The following is a 15,744-nucleotide window of genomic DNA, read 5'->3' as shown; positions in this document are numbered from 1 at the left end:
TCTTTTTGTTGCAGAAAAAAATATAAAAATTTCACCTCAGTGCAGTCAGGGCTCAAGCATAATTTTTTTGGGCCCAGTACAAACTTGTAACTCAGGCCCCCTCCCACACATGGTAATGGGGGTTGCAGCCCTGGCTGGGCCCCCAGGGTCTCCGGGCCCTGGTAAAGTGTACCCTTCCCCCCACATGTGCGGGCCCTGAGTGCAGTCTAAAGCTCTGAGAAACCAAAAGGCAAATAAAATAATACTAATATTTACTATTTATTATTATTATTAAATCTCATGATTTTGGGGGTCTGGCCTGATTTAATATTTTTAAATGCCTGGGGTTGGCAGTGCTGTGCCAGTGAGAATTCAGACCATAAATCTCTATCAGTTACCCAAGGAAATCCCCTAAATGCGTGTCATCATTGATCTAACACAGCACATGAATAGAAAGGGAAACGGACACAGAGGACAAGCTATGGGAATGCACATGGAGCTGGGCTGTGGGCCCCAAGCAGGACATGAGCACAGACCCCCCAGACCCGCCTACAGCAATTCCGGGCCCAGGGCAGAACAGTCAATGAGTCCCCGCTGGTGCCCACGTGAACAAGCCGCGCCCACGTGGACTCCGTCCGCCTGACATTTGGACAGTGCTGCGCCTGTGCTGGCTGGTGCCCAGCGAGCTGCCGGCTGCCCTGCTGGGCGCGCTCTTCCGGCATGGCCAGGGCTTCCACATGCCCACCTGCCTGCCTTCGCTGCCGCCGCTAGTACCACCCCACGCGCCATAGGTGCTGACTTTTGGTTGTGCTGGTGGGTGCCCCATCCCGGCTCCTCCCCCTTCCCCAAGGCCAAGCCCCCACTTCACCCCACTCCACCTCTTCCTGTCCCTGCTCTGCCCCCTCCCTCAGGTTCCCTCCCTTGACAGCCTCCTCCTACCCACTGCTCATTCCTTTCTGCCCCCTCCTGCCTTAAGGGTGAGATGTGTGTGTCTGGGGGGCTCAGCCTGTCCCCCAAACTGACAATTTTCAGCATATTTATACACTTCTTTCATACTCTAGTTATTGAATGTGTGTCTATCACTGGTATCCTAACAATGCCATCATTATTAAAATAGTAATGAACTACATCATTACATTATCATGAATTACAGTGTATTAAAATCATCACCCTCAGCTACAAGCTGTCTTCAGTAACACCCCAGTCTCTGTGCTTCATCCCTGCTTAGGGCCTGTTTGGGAGCTGTGGGCCACTGACGGCTGTGGGAAGAAGGTGGATGGGAGACACAAGCAGTGGGGAGTTTTTCCCCTCTCCCTGCCCCTTTCCCTTGCTCTTGTTTCTTTTCTAAGTCCTTGCTCCCCTTCCTGATGTTTCCCCCTTCTTGCTTCCCACCCATGTCCTTTTTCTATATAATAATAATAATAATATATGGAGATATACCTATCTCATAGAGCTGGAAGGGACCTTAAAGGTCATCAAGTCCAGTCCCCTGCTTTCATTAGCAGGACCAAGTACTGTCCCTGACAGTTTTTTTTGTCCCAGATCCCTAAATGGCCCCCTCAAGGATTAAGCTCACAACCCTGGGTTTAGCAGGCCAATGCTCAAACCACAGAGCTATCCCTCATGTCTTTCTGCTCCCCCACTTCCTGGTGGCTCTGTCTTGTGCCCACTCCCACCCACTCACTCAAAGTGGCAGAGGAGGTTCCCCCTCCTCCGGAAGGAAGGGTGTGCCAGTGGTTAAGACACAGGCCTGAGGCTCAGGTGTGCTGGGTTTGGTTCTCTGCTTGGCCACTGACTTTCTGCTTAGCCTTGGGAAAGTCACTTCACCTCTGTGTACCCTAGATCCCACCTGCCAAATGGGGCTAATGCTGACCCTGCCTCCTAGGCTGAATCCCTTCATGGTTGTGTGGTGAGGGGGGAAACGGAGATACCAAGGTGAGTAGATTTGGGCTGAATTTCTCCACAGCCTGAGAGTTACAGCCAGCTCTGTGCAGGGGGCACGGGAGAGAGAGGGACTCAGGCCATATCTGCACAGAGGGGGGTTGGGGCTTCAGTCCCGCATCTTCTTGTCCCCCACCCCACCCTGCCAGAGTCCAGGGCTTCTTTTCCCCACCCTTGGCCAGTGCAGCTCCTGCTGGAGTTTAGGGCTTTTCCTTCCCCTAATGTGCCACTGCACCCATCCAGCGCATGCGCCTAGGAGCCCTGCAGCCTGCTGGGGTGATTTCAAAGGGCCTGGGGCTCCCAGCCACCACCACCACTACCAAGCACTGGCAGCTGCCGCGACTGGAGGCCCCAGACGTCAGGTGGTGGGTTTCTGTTTGTGGTTGCTAAGCAGAGACAGACACACCACTGCAGCCCAGATTTAGATCCGGGAGAGGGGTGTGGCTTAGGACAACCCTTCTCCCCTTGTTGGCATCTCCCATTGGCTAGCTTACTTGGCTCCCCGCCTACTGAGGTGGCTTTTGTGAATTGCATCGTAAGGTGCCTGTGTTACCCATGGATTGTCTAGGGCAGGGGTAGGCAACCTTTCAGAAGTGCTGTGCCGAGTCTTCATTTATTCACTCTAATTTAAGGTTTCGCGTGCCGGTAATACATTTTAACATTTTTAGAAGGTCTCTTTCTATAAGTCTATAATATATAACTAAACTACTGTATGTAAAGTAAACAAGGTTTTCAAAATGTTTAAGAAGCGTCATTTAAAATTAAATTAAAATGCTGATCTTACGCCACCAGCCTGCTCAGCTCGCTGCCAGCCTGGGGGTCTGTTCACCTAGGCCGGCAGCGGGCTGAGTAGGGCCTGTGGCCAGGACCCCAGACCTGGGGGTGGGTGTTTCAGGGGTCAGGGCAGAAGGCTGTGTGTGGGGGGGGGTTCAAGGGTCAGGGCAGAGGGCTGGGGGTTGTGGGGGGTTCAGGGCAGAAGGCTGGGTGTGTGTTGGGGTGTGGGGGGTTCAGGGCAGAGGGTTGGGGGTATGGGGATGCAGGGCAGAAGGCTGAGTGTGTGGGGGGGTTTCAGGGCAGAGGAATGGGGCTGTGGGGGTGCAGGGCAGAAGGCTGGGTGTGTGTGAGGGGTCAGGGCAGAGGGCTGGGGGTATGGGGGTGCAGGGCAGAAGGCTGAGTGTGAGGGGGGTTCAGGGCAGAGGAATAGGGTTGTGGGGGTGCAGGGCAAAAGGCTGGGGTGCTCGGCTCATGAGGGTGCTCCCAGCCCCCTGCCCTGAGTTGCTCAGGGCAGGGGGCTGGAAGGGATATGCCCTGTTCCAACCCCTTCCCCCAGGCTTTGTCCCTACATCTCTCTGCCTCCTCTACGGAGCTGTGAGCACGTTGCCGCCCTTCCCCCGCCCCCTCGCTAGGGCCATCAGCTGATTGGTGCAGGAAGGGGGAGGAGGAGGAGGAGGGGAGGAGGAGCTGGAAAGCACCACGCAGGGGGAAGAAGCGAGTGAAGGGGGAAGCTTGGCTGCTGCAGAACCAAGCTTCTGCCTCCTGCCCCCGCAGGGGAGAGCGGTGGGCAGGGGGGCTGAGTGGGGCAGGGGGCCGGGACCGCGGCAGGGAGCTGCATGCCACTCAGAATCGGCTCGCGTGCCGTGTCTGGCACGTGTGCCGTAGGTTGCCGACCCCTGGTCTAGGGAGTTTAGGCCCCTGATTCAGCTCTGAGGGTCACAGTGCTGCTGTTCCTGTGATTTTCTTGCTGCCTAAAAATTACTCACTGTGATTCTCAGCATTGCAACACCCGAGTCCCTTCATGGATTACACCCTGTGTAACTAGTCCCCTCTCCGCCGAGCACAGCTGAGCAATTCCTGATTGACATGGGTGTGCATAGGACAGAGACAGAGCACAGGCTGGTTAGTGACACATCACACTGGAAAATGCAAACTCACTTCCTAAAGGCTCAATATTCCCTGTGGGAGCTGGGGGGACACAACCCAGTCAGAAGCAAATCCCATGATGCTGCCCTCAGCACCTGTAGCTGGAACATTAAAGTGGAACAAACAGGAAGAATTGTTTGTAATGGTTTATTTACAATAAGTAGCTGGAAAGTAAAAAAGTAAAAGGAGCTAAGAAGGAGCTTTAATAACCGCAGCACGGCAAGGAGATCCCCAGCTACTGAGAACAGTTTTCTTTATGGCACTAAAATAGCACCAATGGCCAGGAATTAATATAGGGAATTAATGAGTTACAGTCTCACTTTCAGTGACACGTAATAAATCTCTCCATCACGCTCACGTTCCCTTTCCTTTCATACTCTCCTTTTCTATTCATTATTGTTCTTGCCCTCACTTCCCATCCCTGTTCATTTTCCTGTATCTCTCCTCCCTGTCACAGATCACCCCCGTTGGCTGCTCTCTTCTTTCTCTGATCTTATCCCTTCCCCTCTTGCTGATCCCCGGCTGGGAGCCCCCGGTGAAATCTAAGGACACAGATCCCTGCTGCTGCTGCTTCTCCCCAACCCCCCAAACCCTGATTGATCAATGCTGTGTCCCTGCCACCCCCTCATCTGCCTGTCCCCAGCCCGGCTGTTAGTTCTGCCCCCTGCCAAGCCCTCACCTCTGCCCCTCAGGGCCCCTCCTGCAGGTCCAGGGGTTCTTCCCCCCTCCCATCCCTGGGGCTGCAGAGAGGGTGGGGGAGGTGCTTCCAGGGGCCATAGAGATGAGGAGCCACAGACTGGGTAGATGGGAGTCCTGCAGGGTCAGAGACTGGGGTGTGTGAGGCAAGAGAGGATGATTTCCGATTCTCCCCTCAGCTGTGTGTTTCAGGGACACAGGCTGAGCTGGGATCCCTGGCACACCCAGAGCCAGGGTCGGATTCTCTCCCCAGGGATGGAGCCCGGCGGGAAAGTGAAGATCGGGGCCTCGTCACCAGCATCAATAAATGTCACCTGCCCCTGGTCACAGTCCAGACAAACCCGGATCCTGCTGGGGAACCAGCTCAGGGGCAGGGTGGTCACAGGGGAGGTGAGAGCCTGGAACTGACCCCACCAGCACTCCACAGCCCAGATCCCCCCCTCAGGGCTATGGCTGATCCGTCCCTTCCTCCTCACAGACGCTCTGGCCACCCCCACAGCCCAGTATCCCCCACCCCCCACCTCCACCTCCCAGCAATGTCTCCCCGAGATGAATCCCTCACAGCCCAGCACACAGGGCCGAATGTCAAATCTCTCAGGGTTGCTGGGCAGTCGCTGCCGTGTGCCCCCCCATCTCACACTTTTCCGATCCTCAGACAGGATGAGTTGGGGATGAGCCGTGTCTGGATCCAGAGTCACATTCACTGGGGAGAGAGAGAATCAGAGCGTTAGGGGCAGAGCTCAGCCCTGGGGGAGGATGGGACCATTTCTCACACTCCCCAGCAGCCCCGTTCTGGCTGGGACAGTCCTGGATCCCAGGGAGCTGCCTCTGTCCTGGGCACCTGCAACTGAGCAGAGATGTCACAGCAGCTCCACAGTCTTTGTAACGGGTCCCACTTCATTAGTTTCTCATTTATCACAGAGGCTTCAGCTCCCAGATCCCGCTGCTGGTGGTGCCCCATTCCCAGCAGCAAAGACACAGCCAGGAAGGTGTCAGAAGCTATTATTGAGGGAGCAGAAGTGGCAGGTACCAGCTTTAAGCCCCAGAAAGAAGCTCCCTCCCCTAATGCAGCCGCCACTCCCAGGCCAGGGAACAGAGAGGAAGGTGCAGTATTGGGGAATAACCACTTAAGACCAGAGCATAGGAGGTGGCATTGGATGGGGTAGCCCCATCCCCAGCCCAGAGAGAAGGGAGTAGCTTCTGGCATCACAGGAAGAGCATCTCCCCAATCCAGGAAGCAATGAGCCGCTCCAATGGGAGAGCCCAGCCCTGCCCAAAGGAAAGGCAGGATGTTGGAGAAGAGTGAAGGGGAGACCCCCTGCACTGGGGTAAAGCAGAGGGATGTGGCAGAGAGCTCTGTTCATGTGTGACTCAGTTAAGAGTGTTTCTGTTCATCAGAATGGGCATGAACTCAGCTCTAAGGTTGGTGTTAGGACTGTTTTTGTGTCCCTGCCCCCTCCGTGGCCCTGACTGAGGCCCTGTCCCCTGGCCAGGCTGGGAGACTTGCCCACTATAGAGAGCCCCTGACACTCCACCTGCCCTGGACATGGGTCCATGGGCCTCTGGGAGCAGCCACTGGCCCATGTCCCCGCTCCCCAGGGTGCACCACCCTGCACAGGTGGAGGGTCTAGGGCTCCCCAGTGCAGTCCCTGGATGGCAGCCCGGTTCTGGCTTCTGGCCTGGCCAGGGCCTCAGGGAAAGAGGAGCAGGGGTGGGGCCACTGAGAGAGGCCAGCACCAGGAGAGGTTGGTGCCGCGGGGCAGGGGCTGTGCTACACACAGAGGAGCTGATCAGCTGCCCGACCCAAAGCACAGACACTGCCCGCGATGCTCCACACTTGCCCAAGGCTTGCAGTGTGGGGGAGCAATGTGGTCCTCTTCCCCCAAACTATGCTCATGCTGAAAAGTGTCCTGATCATCCCACTTTTAAAAGGGTATATGTGGGAGGGGGGACATTGTCCCCTTGATCTCCTTACCGTTTAATGTGTTATTTTTAGGCTGTGTGTGTCATGGTCGCTGTCAGTTTGGTTGGTAACTTTAGCTACAATCTCATGAAGATGTTTTCACTAGAATTTTCTCATAATTTAAAGGCAATCTTCACCTGCAAACTCACCCTGTCTGTGTGCTCCAAATGATTCTCCCCTTTTTCTCTCCAATTCAGAGGGCAGAGTGTCTGGAGGGAGAAAGGAGAAGAGAGGCGAGATTTCAGACTTTCATATTTATAACAGCATCCCCACTCCGAAAATGTTTTATAATTATGACAGAGAAACAGACAGAGAGGCACAGAGAAACACTCAGGTATTTAATATAAAAAGGTCTGAAACCCATTTCCCCTCTCAGTCAGGCATCTCTCAGCAATGGAGCCAGCATCCTTGCAGCTTCACAACCATCCCAGGACAATCTGTAAGTGAGATTTATTTTTCCCTCATCATCCCCTCCCACCCTTCAGACTCCAGTTGGTTTGTCTCCTTCACTTGCTGCCTTTTGTCGTAACCTAGACTCAGATCATACAAAGATGTTGGCATAAAAGTAACTTTACCCACTTTGGTCCCTTTGACACTAACGGGATGTTGAGAGTTTCCTAAATTGTGGCTCTAACTGTGAGCTGTTGGCTCTGTTTACTCAGCATCTCTACAGAGAGAAGCACAGCGGGGCCTTGTCCTCCATAGGCAGAAATAATAGTAAAACCATTTTATCAAGGTGGAAATTGAGGCAGGGGAAGGTTGTCTCAATGGGCCAGATTCCCCCCTGTACCAGCGAAAGGAGAGAGGGGAGGGACCATTTGTGACTCTGCTGTTCAGTGGCTGCAGGGGCCGGTGCAGACCTTGGCACAGGCTGAGGAAGCTCTGAAGCCAGCCAGAGTTACATCCCTATGACAATGGGCCCCGTGTGTCTTGCCCAGTGTCCAGAGTGTCAGAGGCCCAGCTTTACACGGCCCATGTCCCTCTATCCCTCGTCCACCCCCTCCCTCTTCCACTCCATGCTCACCACCCCCACCCCATTCCCAGCCCTCTCAGGAACACGCCTTGTGTCTGCAGCTGCTGGGGAGGAGGCACAAGAGGCGCCTGTGCTGGAGGGATCCCTGATCATGGGGGAGGGGCTTTCTCCTTCCCTACAGGCCATTTGGCCCAGACTAGCTGCAAATGGGACCAGAGCACAGTGATGGGCTGGATTCACCTTTGAGAAATGTGCCCCATGGCTGGTGATGGAGCAGTAGATGGGGAGGGCTCTGAGCTATAGAGAGTTCTTTGCCATGTGTCTGGCTGTTGGGTCTTGACAAAATGCTCCGTATCCAACTGACCACCATATTTGGGGTGGGGAAGGAATTTCCCCCCAAGTCAGATTGACAGAGAGCCTGGGGCTTTTTTCCCTGCCTTCCTCTGCAGCGTGGGGCACAGGTCAGTTGCTTTTAAACTAGAGTCAATGGTGGATTCTCAGTAACTTGTGTAGCGGGGCAGTTACCCTGTTCCTGGGATAAAAGGAGGTAAAAGGTGAAAAGCAGCTGAGGTCAGTTGATTAGGGAGGCATCCACAGCTGGGGCCACACCCAATTAGGCCACAGCTGGCCCTGATAAAAGGGCTGGAAGGTAGGCAGGCAAGAGTCTTACTGCAGGGCTGCCTGGGAGTACAGAGTACCTTACACAAGGCAGCGCTGGGCCGGGCCGGGCCGGGCCAGGCAGAGATGGGGAGTTCTGGCCTGGCAAGTCCCCAGGCTGAGGCCTTGCGAAGAGTCAGGGATGGTACTCAGGCTGCAGGGAGGCAGCTGGGGCTAGAAAGGCAGCAAGTCCAACCCCCTTGCCAATGATGAGTGGACATTGTGGACTGCAGGCTGCCCCAGAGAAAGGGGGCTAGATGATGACTGGCACTAGCTACTGAGGCAAGCTGCGTATAGAGGGTTGGGGTTCCCCTGGGAGGGGAGACCCAGAGTGTGGGGGTACTGCTGTTGGCAGAACCCCAAGGTATGGGTCACTTGGGTTCAGGAGGGACATGGGGGGGCCTGAGGCAGGAGAAACACTGGCCAGCAGTGGGCGCTCTGGAGCTGGAGAGCTAATTCCTGGACTGACCAGCAGGACGCGCCTCACCAGTGAGTGCTCAACCTGTTATACTTGAAGTTTTAAAATCATGATTTAAGGACTTCAGTAACTTCGTCAGAGGTTGGGGTCAATTGCAGGAGTGGGTGAGATTCTGTGGCCTGCAATGTGCAGGAGGTGAGACTGGATGATCACGATGGTCCCTTCTGGCCTTAAAGTCTTTGAGTCATTTCTTAATTTAACAGCCTCATCCAAGTATGAACCAATTGATCAGCACCATTCTCTTCTCAGAGGCTCATCCCAATTTCCATCCCTAGATCCCTTCTAGGTACCTTTGAACTTCCCCAGAATCTCCAATAGCGCAATAGTTTTCTGGGAGAAACCACTGACTCTCTCTTCCAGTTTTGGAGAAATCTCCTCTGGCTGCTGGAACTTCCCCGTCTCACACCTGCAGAGAAACAATTTCACGGGATTACATTTCACTGTGTGACTCATTATAAATTCTGGTTAGGGAGTCACTGCTCTAATGGGCCTGGAGTTAGAATTCCTCAACTTCTCCCAGCCTCAGAGCAGCTGCAACACAGCCCATGGCCATGCAACCTTCCCTTCAAAGGTCATTAATATTTTTCAACGGTGGTCTGGAGAGATCAGCTCTGGGGACAAAACGGGAATTGAGTCTCCATGGCCAAGTCACTCCTTGCCCTCCATGCTCTGAGGAACAGGAGGTTCCCAGGTGAAGTGCTGTAGAAATCTGCCTCTAGGAACTAGACTGAGACACCAACTACCCCCTCCCCAGTTCATTCCACACAGGTCTTCAAACAGTCCTCAGATGGGGAAAGACTCTTGAAAACTGCTGCCCTGGGCTGAATAGTGACCATTGCCCCAGCAGTGACAGGCCTATAGTTTATCAATCCTGAGGCAGTCTGTCCCCCAGGGACGTGAGATCTCTACAAAATACTTGAGGTTAGTCTTTCCCACTGAATGGAGAATTCCAGAGTCTTCTGTACAAGAGTAAGCACCCCAGGATGAAGTTGATCAGAGAGATTTGTATCCAACATGTGATCTTCCCACACATTTTCCTGTAGAGCCCTGGGGAGATGTGGTGCTACCCTCATCATCAAGCTCTTTCCCAGCATTGTGGAGTGTGAGGGAGCCACATACCTGCTCAAGGTGCTTCTGACATCCTAGAGGAGAGAGAGACAAAAGAATTTCAGTCCCCTCTAACACACACACAGGGGATTCCAGGGAAGAGACCCTGCCCTGGCCCCAGGGCCATTGATTCCCTGAGCTAATGGGGCTTTTCCATCTTTCATACCTCTGTGACTCTGCTAAGAATAATACTCACTCAGATGTCAGCAATGCACACGCCGAGTTACACTGAGATCTCCAACTGCTGGACTCCAGTGCTTATGATTCAGCAGCCCACTCCTCCCTGTGTGGGGGTCTGGCATGTTTCTAATGATGAGTGCTGGTTTCCAATTGCCCCTGGGAGTGCTCAACCCCATGCCCCACCCCCACCGCACCCCTTCCCCATGCCACACCGCAGCCCAACTCTTCCCGCTCCCACTCAACCCCCACCCTGTCTCTTCTTTGCCTCCTCTTGTGAGCTGCCATAAATATAAAGGAAAGAGTAACATAAAATACCTCCTTGCAGCTGTACTGAATCGCTTTATCTGTAAGGGGTTAAGAAGCTCAAATAACTTGGTTGGCTCCTGACCAGAAGGACCAATAAGGAAAGCAGATACTTTCAAATGTGATGGGTTGGGGGAGGTTTTGTTTGGGCTCTGTTTGTTTGTTCCTCTCCTGACGGAGAGATAGACCAAGCAGGTACAACATCTCCTGAAAATCTACCTGAAATGATCCATCTAAGATTACAAAAATTCTAACTAAGGCAAGGAAATACGTTAGGTTATTTTTTGTTTTAGCTTGTGAATTTTTCCTATGCTAAGAGGTAGTTTTATTCCTGTTTTTGTAACTGTGAAGCTGAGTCCAGAGGGGAGTCCTCTGTGTTTTAAATCTTTTTATTACCCTGTAAAGTTACCTTCTATCCTGATTTTGCAGGTGTGATTCTTGTACTTTTTTTCTTTATAATAAAGTTCTTCTTTTAAGACCCTGATTGATTTTAGTGTCCTAAAGATAGGGGTCTGGTTAGTACTTACATTAAAGGCAATTGGTTGCTATATTATTCTCAAGCCTCCCCAGGAAAGGGGGTGAAGGGGCTTGGGGGGATATTTGGGGGGAATAGGGATTCCAAGTGACCCGTCCTTGAATTTTTGTTTAAATCACTTGGTAGTGGCAGCAATACCAGTCCAAGGACAAGGAAAGGAATTTGTGCCTTGGGGAAGTTTTTAACCTAAGCTGGTGGAATATAAGACTGGGGGTCTTTCATGTGAGTCCCCATATCTGAACCCCAGAGTTCAAAGTGGGGAGGGAGTCCTAACATGAGCACACTCCCTTCCCGCTCCTCCCCCTCCCTCCCAGTATCTCCTGCACACAGTGGAACAACTGATTGCAGCAGGCAGATGGTGCTGGAAGAAGGGAGAGGAGTTGATCGGCAGGCTGATGGTGGGTGGCACTGAGGGGGAGAGCTGGCTGTCCTGGAGCACCCACCTATGTTTCTCATTCAGTCTCACCTGCAGGAATTCACTTGCTGGCTTCTGACACTTCCCCTCCATCTCACTGATCAGCTCACTGAGATGGGAAATCTGCTTGGAGAGTTGACTGTCATTTTCATTCTGGATCCTCACAATCTCCTTGTCCAGCTTCTCCAGCTGGGCCAGCAGGAGTTGCTCTTGTTCCTCCAGGAACTCCCGCAGTTGCTGAAATTCAGACACAATCTTCTGCCTCTCGGTTTGTGTTTGTTTCTGTATGAAAATAGGGCAAGGGCTGGTCAGAAACATGGATGGAGCCCGGGGTCCTTTCATGGAAACCTGAGTGTGGTTTCTGACATTTGACTCTACCCTGTGTGTACTAGGCAGGAGATTCTCTCATACCTTCCCCTTTGGCCCCAGTAGCCCTCTGAAAGGGATATTTCCATGTCGGTCATGGTCAGCATATTCTGTTATTTATGGTCTCTGGAAATTCAGACCCAGAGCAGCAGGAGGCAGGACTCAGCACTACACTGACAGAGACACCAGTTTTAAAAATGCACAAAATGTCTAGACACAGTGGACAGCACTTCACGGGGACATTCTGTTCACTTGGGGAGGATTTTTGAGCAAGCCACAAGGGCTAGACTCACTAATTGAAAGAGAAGCTTAGGGCTTGTCTTCACATGAATCAAACTCAGCAATCTAGTGGAGAAACACACATATAACCCCATGTTCACCAAGGCCACACAGGAGTCTGCCTCCAAACAGACCTTCCACTGCCAGTCCCTTCTGGTTCATAACAACAGGAACCTACCAGATACTCCTGGCTATTCCCCTCTCCAGTCACTTTCAATCCCAGCAGCTTTTCTCTCTCTTCCCTCAGAGTCTTCAAATGGGCCTGGATTCTTTCCTGGAGAAACAGAAATTATTTGCGAGGTTTCATCTGGATAGTTGAGAGGTGCTTGAAAGTGGGTGTTTTTCCACCCAAAACCCAAGATGACTATGGTTCTAATCACTTTGTGACATCAGGACCACCAAGGAGATGAAACCTTATTAATGGAGACTGGGAGCGTGTCACAGTCAGACTCATTACCAATTCCGGTTCAGTGTTTTTAGTAATTAGAGATTTCAATTATAAGCAAGCTTTACTGGTATTTGTGAACTGATTAGTGGTACAGCGCATAACAGGGCACCAAAGTCACATGGGGGTGAATCAATAACCCTGTTTTGTAGGAGGTTTAACAAACAAAGTGATACAAATCCCAGAAGCCACCAGGGTTTCAATATGGGCTGGGATTTCAGCCCTGAAGCCCCAGGGACTGCACTGGTTGGGCAGAGCTAGTCTAAGCACCAGGGCAAACCCCCTGAGATGCCGAGAGGCCATACGTCTGGTTTGAAGCTGCGCAGTTCCAGTGTTGTGGAGCACTATCCCTGTCCGGTAGGGACCCAGCACTGGACGTGGCTTTGTCTGCTGCAAAAGGGAGAGGAGGAGACTGAGGATGCAGGAGGACACCGGTGGGCGTGGCACCTTCATACAGAATGATGCAGGTGGGTGGCACACTGAAAAAAGCAGTGGTGGGCCCACACAGGGTGACTGATACTGGTGAGGATGGGCCCATGCAGGCAGGCGTGGGCATGTCCAATGTTCTGGGGATGCCTCAGTGACCACCCTAATTAGATATGATGCAGATTTGTATAAAGAACGGGTTGGGGTTTGCCCCAGTGTTGTCCTAAACCCTTTCCATGGTAATGCCCCCTGGGCAGATGCCCCACGGTTCCATTCCCTGGTAAAGATCCCAGAAGCAGTGCATTCTGGGAAATTTCAAACGGCTGCCTGGTGGGACTAATGGAACCACTTTGGCTGGTCCTTGCCCACATACACAACAGAACAGGTCAAACTGGCACCGGTCAGCTCCAGCCTGTGGTTGGTTTTGCTACAACCCAGTCTAATCCCAGTGGTACTTGGCATGGACCTGAGCCGTCTGGAGTCCTTTTGTGTGCGTACTGAAGGTGCTCAGGGTCCCACACACTGTTTAGCCCAGTGATCTCCTCTACTGCAGGCCGGCAGCATCTGAGTTTAATCCCTCATGGAGCGATACGGGAGTTCAGAATCCCAGTGAGAAACCACCTCTCCCTGCTGGGCCTGGGACCTTTATCAAGGTGTCTCACCCGCCTAACGTACACACTTCATCACTGGGTGGGACTGATGCTCAGCTGTCAGCATGGCAAAGTGGTTCGGGTCTTGGACTGGGTCTGAGGAGATCTGGGTACTATGCTAAGCTCTGTCACTGACATGCTGGGTAACTATGGGCAACTCGCTGCCCTGTTTTATGCCTCAGTTTCACTTCCCATCTTTTATCTAGCTAGACCAGTGGTCACCTACCAGTCCATTGCGATCTACTAGTCGATCCTGGAGAGTCTCCCAGTGGATCGCGATCTCCGGCGGCGCAGCAGGATTGCCCGCTCATGCTAAGGCAGGCTCCCTGCCTTCCCCAGCCGTACAGCACTCCCAGAAGTGGCCAGCATGCCCCCGCAGCCTGGGGTGAGGGCAGGGTTCTCATCACGTGGCTCCTGCCTGCAAGCACCACCCCCGCAGCTCCCATTGGCCGGAAATGGGGAACTGTGACCAATGGGAGCTGCAGGAGTGGTTACTGCAGAATGGGGCAGTGCGCAGAGCCACATGCCCGCTACAGGGGAACATTGGCCCCTTCCAGGAGTGGCGTAGGGTTGGGACAGGCAGGGAGCCTGTCTTAGCACTACTGCACTGCCGCCCATGACCCGTCCAAGGTAAGTCAGTGCCACCCAGCTGGAGCCAGCATCCCATACCCCCTCCTGCACCCTAACCCGCTGTCCCAGCCCTGACCCTCCTCCCAGAGCCAGCACCCTGTACCCTTTTCTGCACCCCAACACTCTGCCCCAGCCCGGAGCCCCCTCCTGCACCCCAACCCCCTGCCCCAGGCTCAGCCCAGAGCTCCCTCCCAGACTGCAAACTCCTCGGCCCCAGCCCAGAGCCCACAGCCCCACCTGAATCCCAACCTCCTGCCCCAGACTGGTGAAAGTGAGTGAGGGTGGGGGAGAGCAAGCAATGGGGGGGGGTATGGAGTGAGCGGGGCTTCTGGGGGGGTGTAGATCCTGCTTTCAAGATTTGATATTTTGCCTCTGTTGCCACACTGCCAGATCATTAATTTTCTTAAAGCATCTCCCTTACAATGAAGACTTTACAGAGCTGAGTGATGAGTCACACCCGTGAGAGGCAACTTTCAGTGAAATTAGCCTGTAATTAAAACCCAAAAGTTAACCCATTACATTTGACAGCAATTCCCTACCTTGTATTCCTGGTCAGCCTCCTCTATGGGAACCACCGTGTGAGTGCGGTGAGCCCGGGATCTGTCGCACACCACACAGATGGGGGTTTGATCCTCTTCACAGAACAGTTTCAGAGCCTCCTGGTGTCTCTCACACACCCCGTCCCCTCCTGCTCCTTTTCCTGCTTGTAAACTCAGCCGCTTGGCGATTTCTACGACATTTGCCAGCTGCCTGTTGGGCCTGAGGTTTCTCTGTTGCACAGTTTCTCTGCACTGAGGGCAGGAGGTGGATGTATCGGATCCCTCCCAGCACTGACTGATGCAGGCTCGGCAGAAATTGTGCCCACACTCCAGAGTGACAGGTTCTGTGAAATACTCCAGACAGACGGGACATGTCGCTTCCTCCTGGAGACTTTCCACGGGGTTCTCTGCAGCCATGGCTCCCTCTGGGCAGTTTGTAACAGTCTTTGTTTCAAATTCCTGAATTCACACTATGCCCCGCCTGCAGCAGCAAGGGGGTGTTTCTTTTTCTGAAAGTGACTCATGCTGTTGGCTGAGCAGGAAGGACCCAACCAATTTCACCCCTGGAGGCTTTAGTGAAAAAATGTACAGTCACACCCGTGACAGGTAACTTTCAGTGAAATTAGCCTGTAATTAAAACCCAAAGGAGCTCCTTGCCTACAATCAGCCCCTGTGCTGGTGGGGAGGGTCACTGAGGCATCCTCCTGTGAGGATGAGCCTGCAGTAGCTGTGTGTTTAAGGCGGAATTGTCAGGCTTGGCAGAAATTTTTTTTATAATATATAATTTTGACAATGTTTATTTTAAGCAATTTTTATATTTATTGATTTAAACTTTCACAGTTGCAGAAAAATCTGGGTTTTAAGCATTTCATTCCAATTAAAATTTTCACGGTTGTGGGAAATTATGGGGGATCAGCCAATATTTTGGTCATACCAGAACTGCACCGCTACCTCGAGATGACGCCACCGGCTATAACATGAATTTGGATATAACGTGGTAAAGCAGTGCTCCGGGGGCGGGGGGGTGCACACTCCAGTGGATCGAAGCAAGTTCAATATAACACGGTTTCACCTATAACACGGTAAGATTTTTTGTCTCCCAAGGACAGCGTTATATCGGGGTAGAAGTGTATTTAATGACACTAGACACTGATATTCAAAAAGTTGAAGCTTTAGAACTGTTAAAATTGTTTGTGAGCAGGTAAATCTCCTCTCTCCCCCAGCAGCTCCCCCAGGGCAATAACCCAATGCCTCCCCCACCA

At 52.8% G+C, this 15,744-nt stretch overlaps 1 protein-coding gene across 2 annotated transcripts; it reads right to left on the bottom strand.

Moving 5' to 3' along the window:
* Positions 1-3,971: 3,971 nt before the first annotated feature.
* LOC135972209 (zinc finger protein RFP-like) lies at positions 3,972-15,075 on the bottom strand. Of its 2 annotated transcripts, none has more exons than XM_065564593.1 (7): positions 14,483-15,075; positions 11,971-12,066; positions 11,199-11,429; positions 9,727-9,749; positions 8,898-9,013; positions 6,637-6,708; positions 3,972-5,239 (listed from the first exon to the last, which is right to left on the bottom strand). In XM_065564593.1, the coding sequence occupies exons 1-7, from the start codon at positions 14,897-14,899 to the stop codon at positions 4,725-4,727; spliced, it is 1,470 nt and encodes a 489-aa protein (XP_065420665.1). In that variant the 5' UTR covers positions 14,900-15,075; the 3' UTR covers positions 3,972-4,724. The 2 variants fall into 2 exon arrangements, with proteins under 2 accessions (XP_065420665.1, XP_065420666.1); XM_065564594.1 differs by having other exon boundaries at positions 6,649-6,708; positions 14,483-15,072.
* Positions 15,076-15,744: the final 669 nt, after the last annotated feature.

Source organism: Chrysemys picta, chromosome 12 (assembly GCF_011386835.1).
Source record: "Chrysemys picta bellii isolate R12L10 chromosome 12, ASM1138683v2, whole genome shotgun sequence".
In the NCBI taxonomy this organism is placed as follows: Eukaryota; Metazoa; Chordata; order Testudines; family Emydidae; genus Chrysemys; species Chrysemys picta.
Note: the sequence above shows the minus strand (reverse complement) of the source record. Positions and strands in the feature narration are given on the sequence as shown.

Bases quoted from the DNA above. Each gene is read 5' to 3' on its own strand.
- LOC135972209 (XM_065564593.1), bottom strand. From the start codon at position 14,899: ATGGCTGCAGAGAACCCCGTGGAAAGTCTCCAGGAGGAAGCGACATGT. The intron at 9,014-9,726 runs GTATGTGGCTCC...GTTTCTCTGCAG, and splicing joins GTCAGAAGCACCTTGAGCAG to GTGTGAGACGGGGAAGTTCC. The intron at 6,709-8,897 runs GTACCTAGAAGG...TTCTCCCTCCAG, and splicing joins GATTCTGGGGAAGTTCAAAG to ACACTCTGCCCTCTGAATTG.